The 19313-nt window shown below is 31.1% G+C and overlaps 1 protein-coding gene across 2 annotated transcripts in view; it reads right to left on the minus strand.

Annotated features, from left to right (window-relative positions):
• The window catches only part of LOC143248467 (small glutamine-rich tetratricopeptide repeat-containing protein beta-like), a 28705-nt gene extending 9922 nt beyond the window's left edge, over positions 1 to 18783 (minus strand). For both annotated transcript variants that reach the window (XM_076496867.1, XM_076496866.1), the window contains exons 1-6: positions 18667 to 18783; positions 15844 to 15947; positions 13741 to 13865; positions 12762 to 12840; positions 8333 to 8432; positions 3942 to 4046 (exon numbers count right to left, since the gene is read on the minus strand). In XM_076496867.1, coding sequence (XP_076352982.1) covers positions 3942 to 4046; positions 8333 to 8432; positions 12762 to 12840; positions 13741 to 13865; positions 15844 to 15943 — 509 coding nt within the window. In that variant the 5' untranslated portion in view covers positions 15944 to 15947; positions 18667 to 18783. The remainder of the gene's footprint in view (positions 1 to 3941; positions 4047 to 8332; positions 8433 to 12761; positions 12841 to 13740; positions 13866 to 15843; positions 15948 to 18666) is intronic.
• Between the last annotated feature and the right edge of the window lie 530 nt (positions 18784 to 19313).

Genomic DNA, 19313 nt, shown 5'->3' on the forward strand with positions numbered 1-19313 from the left:
AAAAACTGAAACATTGAAATTTCAAATGCTTTTATGCGAGTTTTATTAACATTTGTTTTGGATGAAGCAATTTAAAAAATCAAAACTACTAGCTACAATGTTCAGTTTTTCACTCTATTATAATTATTACTGAAATGATGAAAGCTGTTAAAGTTTCCACTAGTATAACTACATACATGTCAGTTGATGAAACCATCTGTAAATCTATAAACATTGCACCTGCTTGACGATTATTTTAGCTCAAATAGTTTGAAAACAGTAAATTTACATGTTTTGTTTTACAGCTTCCAACTTTCTGAAGCTCATATAGTGATGAATATACTTTGGAAAACTGAAGTTATTTTTATTTCTTGAAGTCTATTCTCTGTTTTCTCTTGAACAGTTGAAAAGTTGTACAAATTTCTTACTGAAGCATATTGAGGCGATCTGGGGTTTTGCATTTGAAGTTATTAATGGGTTTCTATTTCTTGTTTGTTTACCCCTGAAGAACAATAAACAAATTTAATGAGTTCCTTATATCTTTATACTACACAAGTAATCACTTTAGCATTAAAGTTTCTATTTACAAGAACTCCCATAATGTAGGCTTCCACAAACACTAACTTTATCCCTATGACAAGGGTGGAGATTGTGTTAATACCAGCTTCTGCTCCCTATGACAAGGGTGGAGATTGTGTTAATGCCAGCTTCTGCTCCCTATGACAAGGGTGGAGATTGTGTTAATGCCAGCTTCTGCTCCCTATAACAAGGGTGGAGATTGTGTTAATGCCAGATTCTGCTCCCTATAACAAGGGTGGAGATTGTGTTAATGCCAGATTCTGCTCCCTATGACAAAGGTGGAGATTGTGTTAATGCCAGATTCTGCTCCCTATAACAAGGGTGGAGATTGTGTTAATGCCAGCTTCTGGTCCCTATGACAAAGGTGGAGATTGTGTTAATGCCAGCTTCTGCTCCCTATGACAAGAGTGGAGATTGTGTTAATGCCAGCTTCTGCTCCCTATGACAAGAGTGGAGATTGTGTTAATGCCAGCTTCTGCTCCCTATGACAAGAGTGGAGATTGTGTTAATGCCAGCTTCTGCTCCCTATGACAAGAGTGGAGATTGTGTTAATGCCAGCTTCTGCTCCCTATGACAAGGGTGGAGATTGTGTTAATGCCAGCTTCTGCCAACTATGACAATGGTGGAGATTGTGTTAATGCCAGCTTCTGCCAACTATGACAATGGTGGAGATTGTGTTAATGCCAGCTTCTGCTCCCTATGACACGGGTGGAGATTGTGTTAATGCCAGCTTCTGCTCCCTATGACAAGGGTGGAGATTGTGTTAATGCCAGCTTCTGCTCCCTATGACAAGGGTGGAGATTGTGTTAATGCCAGCTTCTGCTCCCTATGACAAGGGTAGAGATTGTGTTAATGCCAGCTTCTGCTCCCTATGACAAGGGTGGAGATTGTGTTAATGCCAGCTTCTGCTCCCTATGACACGGGTGAAGATTGTGTTAATGCCAGCTTCTGCTCCCTATGACACGGGTGGAGATTGTGTTAATGCCAGCTTCTGCCAACTATGACAAGGGTGGAGATTGTGTTAATGCCAGCTTCTGCCAACTATGACAAGGGTGGAGATTGTGTTATTACCAGCTTCTGCTCCCTATGACAAGGGTGGAGATTGTGTTATTACCAGCTTCTGCTCCCTATGACAAGGGTGGAGATTGTGTTATTACCAGCTTCTGCTCCCTATGACACGGGTGGAGATTGTGTTAATGCCAGCTTCTGCTCCCTATGACAAGGGTGGAAATTGTGTTAATACCAGCTTCTGTCAACTATGACAAGGGTGGAAATTGTGTTAATACCAGCTTCTGTCAACTATGACAAGGGTGGAGATTGTGTTAATGCCAACTTCTGCTCCCTATGACAAGGGTGGAGATTGTGTTAATGCCAGCTTTTGCTCCCTATGACAAGGGTGGAGATTGTGTTAATGCCAGCTTTTGCTCCCTATGACAAGGGTGGAGATTGTGTTAATGCCAGCTTCTGCTCCCTATGACAAGGGTGGAGATTGTGTTAATGCCAGCTTCTGCTCCCTATGACAAGGGTGGAGATTGTGTTAATGCCAGCTTCTGCTGTAATTGTTAGAAATGTTCTGGTTTAAAACATTCCTTATATACATTAACATCTATACAACTGTAACATGAACCTATACTGTAATTGTTAGAAGTGTTCTTGTTTAAATCATTCCTTATATACATTAACATCTATACAACTGTAACATGAACCTATACTGTAATTGTTAGAAATGTTCTAATTTAAATCATTCCTTATATACATTAACATCTATACAACTGTAACATGAACCTATACTGTAATTGTTAGAAGTGTTCTGGTTTAAATCATTCCTTATATACATTAACATCTATACAACTGTAACATGAACCTATACTATAATTGTTAGAAGTCTTCTTGTTTAAATCATTCCTTATATACATTAACATCTATACAACTGTAACATGAACCTATACTGTAATTGTTAGAAGTGTTCTGGTTTAAATCATTCCTTATATACATTAACATCTATATAACTAACATGAACCTATACTGTAATTGTTAGAAGTGTTTTTGTTTAAATCATTCCTTATATACATTAACATCTATACAACTGTAACATGAACCTATACTGTAATTGTTAGAAATGTTCTAATTTAAATCATTCCTTATATACATTAACATCTATACAACTGTAACATGAACCTATACTGTAATTGTTAGAAGTGTTCTTGTTTACATCATTCCTTATATACATTAACATCTATACAACTGTAACATGAACCTATGCTGTAATTGTTAGAAATGTTCTGGTTTAAAACATTCCTTATATACATTAACATCTATATAACTGTAACATGAACCTATACTGTAATTGTTAGAAGTGTTCTGGTTTAAATCATTCCTTATATACATTAACATCTATACAACTGTAACATGAACCTATACTGTAGTTGTTAGAAGTGTTCTGGTTTAAATCATTCCTTATATACATTAACATCTATACAACTGTAACATGAACCTATACTGTAATTGTTAGAAATGTTCTGGTTTAAATCATTCCTTATATACATTAACATCTATATAACCATAACATGAACCTATACTGTAATTATTAGAAGTGTTCTTGTTTAAATCATTCCTTATATACATTAACATCTATACAACTGTAACATGAACCTATACTGTAATTGTTAGAAATGTTCTGGTTTAAATCATTCCTTATATACATTAACATCTATACAACTGTAACATGAACCTATACTGTAATTGTTAGAAATGTTCTGGTTTAAATCATTCCTTATATACATTAACATCTATACAACTGTAACATGAACCTATACTGTAATTGTTAGAAATGTTCTTGTTTAAATCATTCCTTATATACATTAATATCTATACAACTGTAACATGAACCTATACTGTAATTGTTAGAAATGTTCTTGTTTAAATCATTCCTTATATACATTAACATCTATACAACTGTAACATGAACCTATACTGTAATTGTTAGAAATGTTCTTGTTTAAATCATTCCTTATATACATTAACATCTATACAACTGTAACATGAACCTATACTGTAATTGTTAGAAATGTTCTTGTTTAAATCATTCCTTATATACATTAACATCTATACAACTGTAACATGAACTTATACTGTAATTGTTAGAAATGTTCTGGTTTAAATCATTCCTTATATACATTAACATCTATATAACCATAACATGAACTTATACTGTAATTGTTAGAAATGTTCTGGTTTAAATCATTCCTTATATACATTAACATCTATATAACCATAACATGAACCTATACTGTAATAGAAGTGTTCTTGTATTAATCATTCCTTATATAAACTAAAATCTATATAACTGTAAGATCATGGTGTGAACAGTTTACTGAACTTACCCCATCCGCCCATACGCTTTACTGTATGTTGAATCAATATGAATAGCTTTTTCGCAGTCTTGTATGGCTGCATGGTGGTCATTTAACTTACTATGGGCAGCTGCCCTAAAAATAGATAATTAAACATGAGCCATGTTTTTAACACACACTTAAGTCATCTAACTTTCAAAACAAATTAAAAAATATGCATAAAAATTTTTTTAAAGCTAAACAAAACTAAACAGAAAAAGGATATAAAGATTGTAGCACATAAAAATTTCCTATCAGTTATTACAGTATACAAGTAAGCCAATACAAGATGTTAATGGACTTTAACACACACTTTTGTCAACATGATTCCAACTTTTTTAATTGCACACAACATAAAAAAAATTCTTCAAAAATAAACATTAACATTAAGGTTAGGAATCAAACATATTTACTCAGTTTTTTTAGAAATGACTGATACAACAATTGATATCAAAGTTGTAAATGTATAACATGGCACCCCCCCCTAAAAAAAAAACAAAGTAAAATCATTGAGTATATTCAGTTTTTAATTTTGAAACCACATGGTTATTTTTTATACAGTTCAAACATCCATTCAAAGTTATCTACTACTAAGCATTTAAAATGTATTGTCATTCACACAGGTGTCATACCTTCGAGAACAGTGGTCAGTGCGTTGATGGTCATCTATACTTATATAAAATTTAAAAATGCATTACACTGTTGTGGGTTCAGTTTGACAAATACACGACAGAAACATGTGATAACAAGAAAGTATTTTCCAGTGTAGCTAAACTAATTTCAAATAAAATCTTTAAAATGTTTTTTTCTGACTGGATTTTTATTTAGAAACTAATATACACAAAAAGTTTGTGCTTTACATAAGTGGTCAGTTTTACATTAGACTTACTGCACTTGTCCAAATATAACTCACATTTATTCACTTCCCAGAAAACTGACTGCATGTTATATTTGTACATGTTCAGTTTTGTTTCGTATATTATTACAATCTACCACCAAATATTGTTAAATATTTCCAAAACCGCTGCACATCCAATGAAATTGAAGGGATGAATGATGTGGAATCAGAAAATGAGGTAATGGTTCACAAGGAAGTAACTTTGAATGATTATCTTAATGTATCACCACATGCATGCTTAATTTTGTAAAATTGGCACTTAAATAATTTCAAAAATATCTAATACATCAACAGTCATTTATTATATATAGAAATTATTCAATATATTTTGTAAAAATTGTGTAAAACCAAATTCTTCAATTTAACCTTTCAAAACTGTCAGCACATTATAGGTAATTAAATATGGTAACTCCAAAATTAGTTAAGTGACAATAACAATGATATGGAAACTGTCTCTCAGTAAATATTGGTTACTAACACAACATGCAGTCACCCTACTCTAATACATATTTCTCCTATGAAACTTATAATGAATCTGCTGCTAAATAAACTAGAAGAAATAGAAAGAGGATGACCTATCTTCAAACTTGGGTTATGGAATATCTTGTTTTATTTGTGACTTTCAAATAGAAAGAGGATGACCTATCTTCCAACTTGGGTTATGGAATATCTTGTTTTATTTGTGACTTTCAAATAGAAAGAGGATGACCTATCTTCCAACTTGGGTTATAGAATATCTTGTTTTATTTGTGACTTTGAAATAGAAAGAGGATGACCTATCTTCCAACTTGGGTTATGGAATATCTTGTTTTACTTGTGACTTTGAAATAGAAAGAGGATGACCTATCTTCCAACTTGGGTTATGGAATATCTTGTTTTATTTGTGACTTTGAAATAGAAAGAGGATGACCTATCTTCCAACTTGGGTTATGGAATATCTTGTTTTACTTGTGACTTTGAAATAGAAAGAGGATGACCTATCTTCCAACTTGGGTTATGGAATATCTTGTTTTATTTGTGACTTTGAAATAGAAAGAGGATGACCTATCTTCCAACTTGGGTTATGGAATATCTTGTTTTACTTGTGACTTTGAAATAGAAAGAGGATGACCTATCTTCCAACTTGGGTTATGGAATATCTTGTTTTATTTGTGACTTTGAAATAGAAAGAGGATGACCTATCTTCCAACTTGGGTTATGGAATATCTTGTTTTATTTGTGACTTTGAAATAGAAAGAGGATGACCTATCTTCCAACTTGGGTTATGGAATATCTTGTTTTATTTGTGACTTTGAAATAGAAAGAGGATGACCTATCTTCCAACTTGGGTTATTGAATATCTTGTTTTATTTGTGACTTTGAAATAGAAAGAGGATGACTATCTTCCAACTTGGGTTATTGAATATCTTGTTTTATTTGTGACTTTGAAATAGAAAGAGGATGACCTATCTTCCAACTTGGGTTATGGAATATCTTGTTTTATTTGTGACTTTGAAATAGAAAGAGGATGACCTATCTTCCAACTTGGGTTATTGAATATCTTGTTTTATTTGTGACTTTGAAATAGAAAGAGGATGACTATCTTCCAACTTGGGTTATGGAATATCTTGTTTTATTTGTGACTTTGAAATAGAAAGAGGATGACCTATCTTCCAACTTGGGTTATGGAATATCTTGTTTTATTTGTGACTTTGAAATAGAAAGAGGATGACCTATCTTCCAACTTGGGTCATGGAATATCTTGTTTTATTTGTGACTTTGAAATAGAAAGAGGATGACCTATCTTCCAACTTGGGTTATGGAATATCTTGTTTTATTTGTGACTTTGATTTTTTAATCGTGTCGGCACAGGTTATAGGCAGATGTCATGTCATCATGTTTGTTGACTTGCATTAAACTTTTTATTAAAATAGTATTACTTTATATCACTAATTTTGGTATGTAACTGTAGACTAATAATTTATGTCACTAATTTTGGTATCAAACTGTAGACTGTAATAATTTATGTCACTAATTTTGGTATCAAACTGTAGACTGTAATAATTTATGTCACTAATTTTGGTATCAAACTGTAGACTAATAATTTATGTCACTAATTTTGGTATCAAACTGTAGACTGTAATAATTTATGTCACTAATTTTGGTATCAAACTGTAGACTGTAATAATTTATGTCACTAATTTTGGTATCAAACTGTAGACTGTAATAATTTATGTCACTAATTTTGGTATCAAACTGTAGACTAATAATTTATGTCACTAATTTTGGTATCAAACTGTAGACTGTAATAATTTATGTCACTAATTTTGGTATCAAACTGTAGACTGTAATAATTTATGTCACTAATTTTGGTATCAAACAGTAGACTGTAATAATTTATGTCACTAATTTTGGTATCAAACTGTAGACAAGCTATCTAGTTCATAGCTACATAAAGAAATAAGATTGTGGCTATAAAAATCATGCTTTGTCTAAGTAATAACTATCATAATATGTAATCTACAATACATCCTGCACTTTAAGCACATTAGAAAAGTGGAAAGACCAAGAGAGAATCTTCACAACCAGGAAAAACTGAGAATTTAAAATATTTTATAAGAAAATCAAGGATTTAAAACTTACCTAATAGTAAGATTTAACTATATTTACACGCCATAATAAGTTTAAAAAATCACGATAAAACTTAAATAATAGTAAGATTTAACCATATTTACATGCCATAATAAGTTTAAAAAGTCATGATAAAACTTAAATAATAGTAAGATTTAACCATATTTACATGCCATAATAACAGTTTAAAAAGTCATGATAAAACTTAAATAATAGTAAGATTTAACCATATTTACATGCCATAATAACAGTTTAAAAAGTCACGATAAAACTTACATAATAGTAAGATTTAACTATATTTACATGCCATAATAACAGTTTAAAAAGTCATGATAAAACTTAAATAATAGTAAGATTTAACCATATTTACATGCCATAATAACAGTTTAAAAAATCACGATAAAACTTAAATAATAGTAAGATTTAACTATATTTACATGCCATAATAAGTTTAAAAAATCACGATAAAACTTAAATAATAGTAAGATTTAACCAAATTTACACGCCATAATAACAGTTTAAAAAGTCATGATAAAACTTAAATAATAGTAAGATTTAACCATATTTACATGCCATAATAAGTTTAAAAAGTCACGATAAAACTTAAATAATAGTAAGATTTAACCATATTTACATGCCATAATAACAGTTTAAAAAGTCATGATAAAACTTACATAATAGTAAGATTTAACCATATTTACATGCCATAATAACAGCTTGAAAAATCATGATAAAACTTACATAATAGTAACATTTAACTATATTTACATGCCATAATAAACTGTCTTCTTAATCTCTCTCATGTACATATGGTTAAACATTGGACAATAACGACACACATTTTCATAAAAAAATGTAAGGATACAGATCTTACCTATTACAGTAATATACAGCATTATTACCATCCAACATAATAGCTTTTGTATAGCATTCTATTGCATCTGTATATTTTTCAAGTTTCATTAGGTTATTTCCTATAAGAAGAAGTTAATCAGTTGAATTACAAATTCATGGTTTTTATCAAACAATTTTATGAATTACCTCAATCTTAATGTGAAACACTAGAAACTATATTTTCATATTACTTTATTCATGTGACACCACTCTCCCATCCATTACTTATCAAAACATTATATAACCAATGAATTTTTACATAACCTTGAAAGCCCTATGGCTTTTTTCTCAATCATGTCAAAACCAACACTAGTCTTTCACCTAAAATAGTTTCTAATTTGCCCATCCATATTTTTTCATGATATCAGCTTCATCAGGTAATTTTATAATAATGCTCAATAACAACTGATACTTAAAATATTAATTTTTGCAGATATTTCAAACAGTCTACTTCAAGTACCATAAACTTTGTCTCCATCTATAATTCAAATTGTGCTTCAATTAATTACTCTCCATAACAGAGAAAGGTCAAAAAGTTTTAATCTATGACATCATTAACACGTTGACTCCTAAGCCTATTTTGCCAAAACTTTCCAGGGTCCTACTAGTCATTTTACAATTACTTTTTATAGAAATGGTAAAATTTTTATACCATGTTAGGTATGAGTTGAAGACACCATAAATGTTATTTCTGACCAATGAACTGCAGGTGGGTCGCTTGGGGCCTAAGAACACATTTAGTCTCACTGCCCCATACAACCAACCCATGGGTTGTGTGAGAATTTCAGAGGCATAAAATATTTGATGCACGAATCTACGTACAATAATTATTATTTATCTTTTTCAGATATTTTTAATATCTTTTCTTAATGTTGAAGTGTGAGTTCCAACCAATCTGATGTGTCAGTAAATATTATCTGTTTCTAAAAAATTAAAATCAACATCAGATTCTTTGGAAATTTAGAAAAGTTCAGGAACGGAAAATAAAGGTTATGAGGATTGTGAACCTTCTCATAATGACACCAGCCCTCACATCTGAAGATACAGAGTCTGAAACTGAAGTTAATGGTAAGGCCCAGCAGTACACTCCAACGTATGGATGACACCAGCCCTCACATCTGAAGATACAGAGTCTGAAACTGAAGTTAATGGTAAGGCCCAGCAGTACACTCCAACTTATGGATGACAGCAGCCCTCACATCTGAAGATACAGAGTCTGAAACCGAAGTTAATGGTGAGGCCCAGCAGTACACTCCATCTTATGGATGACACCAGCCCTCACATCTGAAGATACAGAGTCTGAAACTGAAGTTAATGGTAAGGCCCAGCAGTACACTCCAACTTATGGATGACACCAAGTGTACGGTTCCATCCAAAAAACGTTTTAATCACTTACAAATGCTATAGTAACACCTTTCAACATGTGTGACCTCATGGTCAATAATGATATCTATTATCTTATAGTCAAAGAAACAAATCTTAATTATCACCATGGTGATGGTGCCAACTGTTTAGTCAATATAATTCTGGGAATCCACATAAATATGGTTTGAAAGTGTATTAAACTGTGTGGTCCCCAAGGTTACACCTATACCAACACTGTTTTTGCTGGAAAAGATGATACACAGCAACAGAAAGGGTGACCCCAAGATATTTATAAGTGCAAAACTAAAGAATGGAGAAATTGCAGGTAGATGAAATTGTGATTGGAAAATGGAAGGACAAATATGATGTTCTTATGTTGTCAATGAAGCATGATCTGAGCTTCAAAGAAACTGGATGGAAAATCAGTGATGTGTCAAAAAAACAGAAATGGTTTGTAATTACAAAATCATAAAACAAGAAATAGACATAGTTGATCAAATGTCCAGTTATTTCTTGCCACTTTGTAAGAAAATTAAATGGTATCATAAGATTGGCTTTGAGTATTTACTAAACACACCAGTAATAAATGCTCTGGCATTATTCAATAAACCACACACACAAAAACTAGAAATGCACGAGTTTTGAAAGTCAATCATTGAATTGCTGTGTCAAGTAAATGCTCAAACAGCAGTAACACCAAGGACAACATCAGGAAGACACAACACATTATGAAGACTTATGCTGAAAGATACAAGTCTCATAAGATTATTTGTAAAAGATGTATTATTTGCTACAGTGAAATAAGATAATGACTGCAAAAGAAACAGAGAGAAAAACGAAAACCGTTCACACATACTGTGATGAATGTAAAGGTGACCCTGCTCTATGCATTACTTGTTTCAATAAACGACAAATTATACCTAAAATAATGACTGTCACTATGTACTGCTTTCTCACTATTCATTATTTTTCTTTGTCACTATGAACTGCTTTCTTACTATTCATTATTTTTATTTGTCACTATAAACTGCTTTCTTACTATTCATTATTTTTATTTGTCACTATAAACTGCTTTCTTACTGTTCATTATTGTTATTTGTCACTATAAACTGCTTTCTTACTGTTCATTATTTTTATTTGTTGCTATGAACTGCTTTCTTACTGTTCATTATTTTTATTTGTCACTATGAACTGCTTTCTCACTCATTTTTATTTGTCACTATGAACTGCTTTCTTACTCTTCATTATTTTTATTTGTTGCTATGAACTGCTTTCTTACTGTTCATTATTTTTATTTGTCACTATGAACTGCTTTCTCACTCATTTTTATTTGTCACTATGAACTGCTTTCTTACTGTTCATTATTTTTATTTGTCACTATAAACTGCTTTCTTACTATTCATTATTTTTATTTGTCACTATAAACTGCTTTCTTACTATTCATTATTTTTATTTGTCACTATGAACTGCTTTCTTACTATTCATTATTTTTATTTGTCACTATGAACTGCTTTCTTACTATTCATTATTTTTATTTGTCACTATAAACTGCTTTCTTACTATTCATTATTTTTATTTGTCACTATGAACTGCTTTCTTACTGTTCATTATTTTTATTTGTCACTATAAACTGCTTTCTTACTATTCATTATTTTTATTTGTCACTATAAACTGCTTTCTTACTATTCATTAATTTTATTTGTCACTATGAACTGCTTTCTTACTATTCATTATTTTTATTTGTCACTATAAACTGCTTTCTTACTATTCATTATTTTTATTTGTCACTATGAACTGCTTTCTTACTGTTCATTATTTTTATTTGTCACTATAAACTGCTTTCTTACTATTCATTATTTTTATTTGTCAGTATAAACTGCTTTCTCACTCTTCATTATTTTTATTTGTCACTATGAACTGCTTTCTCACTCTTCATTATTTTTATTTGTCACTATGAACTGCTTTCTCACTCTTCATTATTTTTATTTGTCACTATGAACTGCTTTCTTACTCATTTTTATTTGTCACTATGAACTGCTTTCTTACTATTCATTATTTTTATGTCACTATGAACTGCTTTCTTACTGTTCATTATTTTTATTTGTCACTATGAACTGCTTTCTTACTGTTCATTATTTTTATTTGTCACTATAAACTGCTTTCTTACTATTCATTATTTTTATTTGTCACTATGAACTGCTTTCTTACTCTTCATTATTGTTATTTGTCACTATGAACTGCTTTCTTACTGTTCATTATTTTTATTTGTTGCTATGAACTGCTTTCTTACTGTTCATTATTTTTATTTGTCACTATGAACTGCTTTCTTAGTATTCATTATTTTTATTTGTCACTATGAACTGCTTTCTTACTCATTTTTATTTGTCACTATGAACTGCTTTCTTACTATTCATTATTTTTATTTGTCCCTATGAACTGATTTATTTCTTTTTTAATCTATTTTAGAAACTGTGTTGGGAAATGTACACATTATACTTAAAATATTATTTTTTAACATTCACTTTGTCCAAATAACAATTTTGTTGCAAAATTCTTTTTTCTTGTATCCATTTTTGTTTAAAGTCATTTGCTTAGCTTATTTTCATATACTATATACAACTATCTGGTTAATAAAAAAACTTAAAAAAATAAAAGATAGGTGGATTTAGTTGCCCTTTAAAAAACAAATATAACACAACTCACTGATGGGTCATGTGGGAGTCAACATGTTAATGATACAGACTCTTCTGTCTTCTAACGAGATTGTTCCTAATCACCCCCCCCTCCAGCCATAAGTTTAATAATCTTAAAAATAAGATCAGACAGCTTGCACTTGTATAGTAATAAATATACAGAAAACAGAAGTTTTTATATTTTTTTTAAATAATTAATTTTACATCTAAAGAAAACATTAGCACCATGTAAAAGTGATTCACTTCAGGGTTTCAAATGAAAATGTTAATTGCAAAAAGCAGTTATGTCCCAGCTATCTGTATTTACTAAGACACCAGAGACATTTCTGTCAACTTATTTCATACAATTACCTTCATTTTTTAGTTTTTCTGCCTTCTCTTTGTCTTGTTCACATGCTTTTGGTGGTAAACTAGATGACCCATCATCACCCTGAAGTAAACAACTTAATTAAAATTACAAGCAACATATAACTTATAAGCATGTCTTAAGAATTCAGTTAACTTGATGACTAAATCTTGAAATGTCACTTGGATACCAAATTTTAGAAACTGTATTTGTATGCATCAAATTAAAAAATCATATATCACAATTTTTAGTCCATAAAGTATGTTATAGTGCTCATGTTCTAAAACAGTAACACACCAGACTCCTGATTGCTAAAGAAATGACCAGATGCTGACTTATTTATCCCTCACTCCAGATACAAAGAATATTATAACAAAAGTTTAAATTTATTTTACTTAACAGAACTTTACATCAAAGGTTTACTGTAGAAGTGTATCAGTACAACTCTGAATGCAAGATTGGGTGCCAAAGGTTCCAGATGCTGGAATAAATATACTCAGAATTACATACTGTCTTAATAAACATGTCTATGATACTTCGTTAACTCTGGCCACAATTCATGCTAACACAATAGACTCAGGAAATTAAACTATGAACTCTTATGATCTACTGAATTATTACTTAATGCACAGTAAATAATCTTGCAACCTGTAACACAACATTTGTAGAAGATATGTCACATTTGTTCTAATCATCTTATTAAGACACAGGAAATTAAGTCAAACATTTACTTTTATGTAATAAGCACGACAATAACAAAAATTCCACTTTCTTCAATGGAATAGTTTTTATCAAGTGCACCTGGTTTTTTGACAAACTGCCCAATGCACATTAATTCAAAACAATATTTACTTTTACTGTGCAAACTTTCACAACTAGTTCTCAAAAAGTTATGAAAAATAATTCTCAAATAACCAGGCAACTAGATAGTTTGAGTCACTTAAGATGAACCACAAAATACCAACAGTAAAACATTCTACATACCAGAGACCACTGTTGTTGTGTTGCATCTCTAAAAATGTCAAGAAGAGATCGGTTGGTAGTGACCGAAGCTGAAGTGGGACTATCGTGACGAACTGCGTATGCTGTTTCTAGACACTGTATAGCAACTTCATAAAAAAACAACACAGAAACTGAGTCTTGGAGCTTAGAAAAATAAGACATCTTTGTTTTGAAAGGAAATGTTAAGATAAAGCTACATTATGATGATGAATGTTAAAATGTCTAATTTATAAATTAAACACTTAAATAGCATTAAAAAGGTTAATGGCCTTTAAAAAACTAAAAACATTTGTAAGGTGGACAGTGTCACCATCGTCAATGACACCGTCTATCGTTATAAATAAACTTTGGGACAGAACATGTTTAAAATGGTGCCATCGTTGAAAGTTGTAATGATGACAAGACAGTAAAATGTGACTTATTGTGACCTAAGCATCACACAAACAACACACTGATGCATCAGTACCAGATAATAGAGCAATGAGTTAGAAACTGTGACCAATGTGTAACTTAGCCAGAACAACTTCCTCCTTCTGATCCTTCTGAAAGCAAGATGTCCAAAGAGCAATAGAAGGTTTGATCTGGAAAAGCTTATCACATTGCTCACTCCAAGTTGACTGCCAATTCGCCATGGTGGGATGGACTGATCAGTGGATACAGTATTGTTATCCAAGGACAGACCCAATTAATCCAACAGCACCTGGATACAAAGGCCAAAAGGAACAATTGCAGACTTACTATTCTGAAAAAGCATGGCCCACTGAGGAATGAAAGCATAAACACTGGTGGTAAAAATTGAAGTTCTGAAGCATACAGTAAAGAGAATTGCAAATGGTGAAGATATAGAGGAAATTCACAAAACTCAGTGTACAAACTCTGGATTGGAGAAGTGCAAAAAGCTCCTATGCAGGGTTGAAGTTCCTAATGGTGAACAAGGTCCAACATCTTCAAGACCAAAATCCTGACTGAGCCACAGACCTGAGGCCCATAATCCAGTTTTGATTGAAAAGGGTATGATAGATTTTTAGTATAGAACATCAATCTGCTTGCCAAGAGATGGAAGATAGGACACTGAGAATGTTCAGTGCCCTTGTACACTAGACTCATAGCTGCTTGATGTGCGTGGAATAAAGGCCAACTTACAGTCAAAAATAAGCCTCAAAAACTTTGCCTCAGGGACCACAGGAAGCACAACTTCTCAGAGACGAAACTTGGGATCTAGGTGAATACCCTGTTGGCAGCAGAAGTGCATGCAAACAGTTTTGGAGTGAGAAAAGGTAAAAACCATTTGTTATGGTCCACTTCAGTAAGCTACTCAGGAATCCACACATTCCTACTAACAGATACAGTTTGTAGTACTTCTGTATATCTCTGTCACACATTCCTACTAACAGATACAGTTTGTAGTACTTCTGTATATCTCTGTCACATTCCTACTAACAGATACAGTTTGTAGTACTTCTGTATATCTCTGTCACACATTCCTACTAACAGATATAGTTTGTAGTATTTCTGTATATCTCTGTCACACATTCCTACTAACAGATACAGTTTGTAGTACTTCTGTATATCTCTGTCACACATTCCTACTAACAGATATAGTTTGTAGTACTTCTGTATATCTCTGTCACACATTCCTACTAACAGATACAGTTTGTAGTACTTCTGTATATCTCTGTCACATTCCTACTAACAGATACAGTTTGTAGTACTTCTGTATATCTCTGTCACACATTCCTACTAACAGATACAGTTTGTAGTACTTCTGTATATCTCTGTCACACATTCCTAATTGTAAATGCTTGCAACAGTGGTGGATAAGTGCTTAATCTTGCTTTTCCTGGAATACAAATGATGTTGTAAACATGATGCAATTCATCTTCAGCTACACACAGTTTGATAAGCAGCATTATCCACACAGGCAAGAAACTGGGTAAAATAAATTGGTCTGTAAGACTAGTAAGACACTGAGAAATGGACTATATATAGAATCTGATATACTTGGTTGGCTAATTCTAGTCCATCAGTAAATAACCTTGATGCTTATTGTACTGGAAATAACCCACTTAGTAAATGTACCCTTACCTTCAAGGCTTTCCTTTGCATCTGATGTTAAGTCTCCATTATGAAGCTGGTCTCCAAGAAACTGGATGATGGCTGCCACAAGTCTCTTCACTTCAGACATATTACTGAGAACAAATTGACCAAAACACAGACTTGCTCATAAACTACCCAGAAACTCTTAAGATTAATAAAACATGTCAATCAAATCTAAAACATAAATATTAAGATAACGGCATTTCAGAACTCTTGACAGATAAAACATAAAAAGAACTAACGAAAGATATATCAAAAAGCTTATAATATTTCAGTAATTACAAAAATCAGGAATATTAAATAATTAACAACAGAAGGGAAAAATAGGTATTGTAAATGAGACAAAGGCAGTTTTGTACACAAACAGTATTAAATTAAATAAAATTATATTTATGAGATTACTAGAGTTAAAACATCAGTCTCTGTGCCAAACTTTATATGTGACCAAAATCAAGAAGTTAAAAAAACTGTTTATCCAAGGAGCAACAATCACAACATAAAAACATCTCTAACTTGAGTACAATTTCCTTAAAATCAAGTGACAACCACATATAGTGCAAGTTAAATATCTGTGTGTTTAGTGGTGGTGAAAAAAACATATGTGGTTCTTTGACCTGTTTAAATATATTGAGTAAAAGAGTTGGAAGGTTTTTATCAGTTTGTACAAAACTCTGAAAAGGCCTTACTCATTTGGAGTAATATGTTCAGTTTTGGTCTCCTATTACACAAAATATATAAACTTAAATAAAAAATTTATTTAATTAGTCAAGTTAAAAACATGTAAACATTTGACACTAATTTTCAGGAAATCATTTACTTGAGACCCTTAAATTTCTATAAAATGCTAACCACCACCATACAGACAACAAATTATTGTAAAGGTCAACCCCTATTAATAAAGCAAAATTGTCTTTTCAAAACCTAAACTTACATTCTATCATCTTGTTGTCTTTTGTACACAGCACAAAATATCAAACATTTATCCTATCAATTTCTTGGATAACATTGTAAACTTCAGTAAGATTAAATATTAACCACATTTTCAAGAGGAAATAACCTTATCCTAGTAAAATAATCCTTTCACCCTAGAAGTCTTTCTCTGAACCATTTCAAATATGGAAATAACCTTTATTAAATAAGGAGGCAAACACAATATTTTAAAGAGGCCCAACTAGTGATTTGTGTAGATAATTACTTTCACATGCAATCAATATAATTTATTTACTACATGCAACAGAGCATTACCCTGAGTAACTCGCACGCCAGAAATATTTCTTCTTCAGTCAAACTACCAAGTTGGTTCCCATGTAATTATCATAACATTGCATTTACCAAAATTAAAAGTAACTTACCAACTGAATATGACCTAAGAAGGTTGAAACATTGTTCTCTGCTTTGTTAGTAAAAGTGTTAATACCCATACCAGCAGCCCCGAGATATATTTTTACTTCAAGTGGGTTTCTTGTCATCACAAATTCCTACAGTTCTATTCATCTTCCAACTTTGGTAAATATATCCTGACTTTCTTATTTAGATTTTATAATTTTAATTACACAGACATCTCTTTACTGTTGTGCAGAATATCACATATATTTTTATTTTTTCATAAACTAGTCAAAGTTTTCTTTCTCCACATGCCTTTACAAAGTAAAATAATCGTTTTAAAAATTGATATATAATTATTACTACTGTGTTTGATTCAATATCTACAGCCTTCAACAGCTTCAGTAGTAATGCATGTCAGTAATATTACACTTGTTTCAAAACTATTCTGTATTGTACAGTCACACGGGAAATCATTTTGCCAAGTATATAAAAAAAGTGAGAGGTACTATAAACAAGAAATAATTATTTGAATGCATAATGACAAAGTTTCATAGTTGGCTATTGCTATTGAATATGAAAATAGTTCATTTGACTATAAATTTATTTACAGTACAAACTGGGGAAAAAAAAAAATAAAGTACAGTTAGTGACATAGCATTACAGTAAGATGTGAAATCAAAACTAATCAAGAGATACTATGAACTATGAATAATTACTTCAATATATCATGTCAAAGTTTTATAGTTAACCATTACTATTGAATACGAAATGGTCCATTTGACTATAACTGTTTAGAGTATAAACTGGAGGGGGAACATTCCAAAAAATAGTGAAATGTGCATTACAGCAAGCTGTGAAATCAAGACTAATCTGCTATATTTCAAAATGATATTGGTTTTACAAGTTCTAATATTTTATTTCTCATCTCTAGCTTAAAGCCTTGTACCCAGAAACTCTTAATTTCATACCTACCCTAATTTACGTTAGGCCTAACCAACTTAAACTACCATTATTATGCATAAAAACAAACTTGAATGAGCACTCTCGATTTTTAACTTATAACTGAGTGACAACTAATAAACGACAGCCACATTTCAAAAACTTAAAACTCAGTCTTTTTTGTTTTCATCAATATTGTAATATCAATCAAGAACATAAAACTAAACTGTCTCATATTATCATTAATAAAGTATAAAGATAAAAGCTTAAGTTAAACTTAAAAAAGAGTGGGAGTCTAAAAGTAAAACGATCCTAGTCGAAGTGAAATTAAAACAAAAGTAACAATAATAATAAATATGGAGTATTGATAATATTAATAATTAGTAATAATAGCCTTTACTGTTGCTGTAAGATGTTAATAGTTAAAATATACATATTTTATACACTATTATAAGTTTAATGAAATAAATTATTAAACGCATGAAAATAAACAAACTCTTTACTTGAGTTTTCGTTTACAACATTATTTATTAATATTAACATTACCAGAATAACTTTCTCGGTTTCGGTCTTCACAGTAATAACTAATACCCTTCTATTTGCCAGTCAGAGTTAATCGTATAACTAACGCCATCTCATGTGCATCGTTATAATGAAAACTAATGAACATTAAATTGAGCATGAAAATAAATTCCTATCGCATTAAATATAAATTAAAAGGTAAACACTTAGAAAACAGAAGGTAACAGATAATTTATAATGAGTTAGTTAATAGCAATATTTAATATGATAGAGGTTATGGATGAATAGAATGGTAAAATGAAGGAAATTGTGAAAATATAAGCTAAAAATAAAAAAGGGTAAGAATGCTACATATGCAAGTAGAAATATAATTTCAAACTATATTTATTTTCATTATGTTTCTGTTTTTTTTTTTTTACTTAAGAAGTATTTAAAAAAATTTATTTTATAAAATTGAAAATTGCATAAGCTATTGATGAAAAAACCCCGTTTGATATAATGGCAACTGATGCAAACAAAATATAGCTATAATCAAATTAATTATTTAATTAAAAAAGGAGTTAATCTTATTTATTAGAAATAATTGTTGTTTTGGAATTTGAAGCTCATTGCTTTTTTAGTTTAAATTGCATTTTTAGCAGCCTGTACACAAAGATAATGTTGAAACCACA

This window comes from Tachypleus tridentatus, chromosome 4, assembly GCF_004210375.1.
Source record: "Tachypleus tridentatus isolate NWPU-2018 chromosome 4, ASM421037v1, whole genome shotgun sequence".
Taxonomy (NCBI): Eukaryota; Metazoa; Arthropoda; class Merostomata; order Xiphosura; family Limulidae; genus Tachypleus; species Tachypleus tridentatus.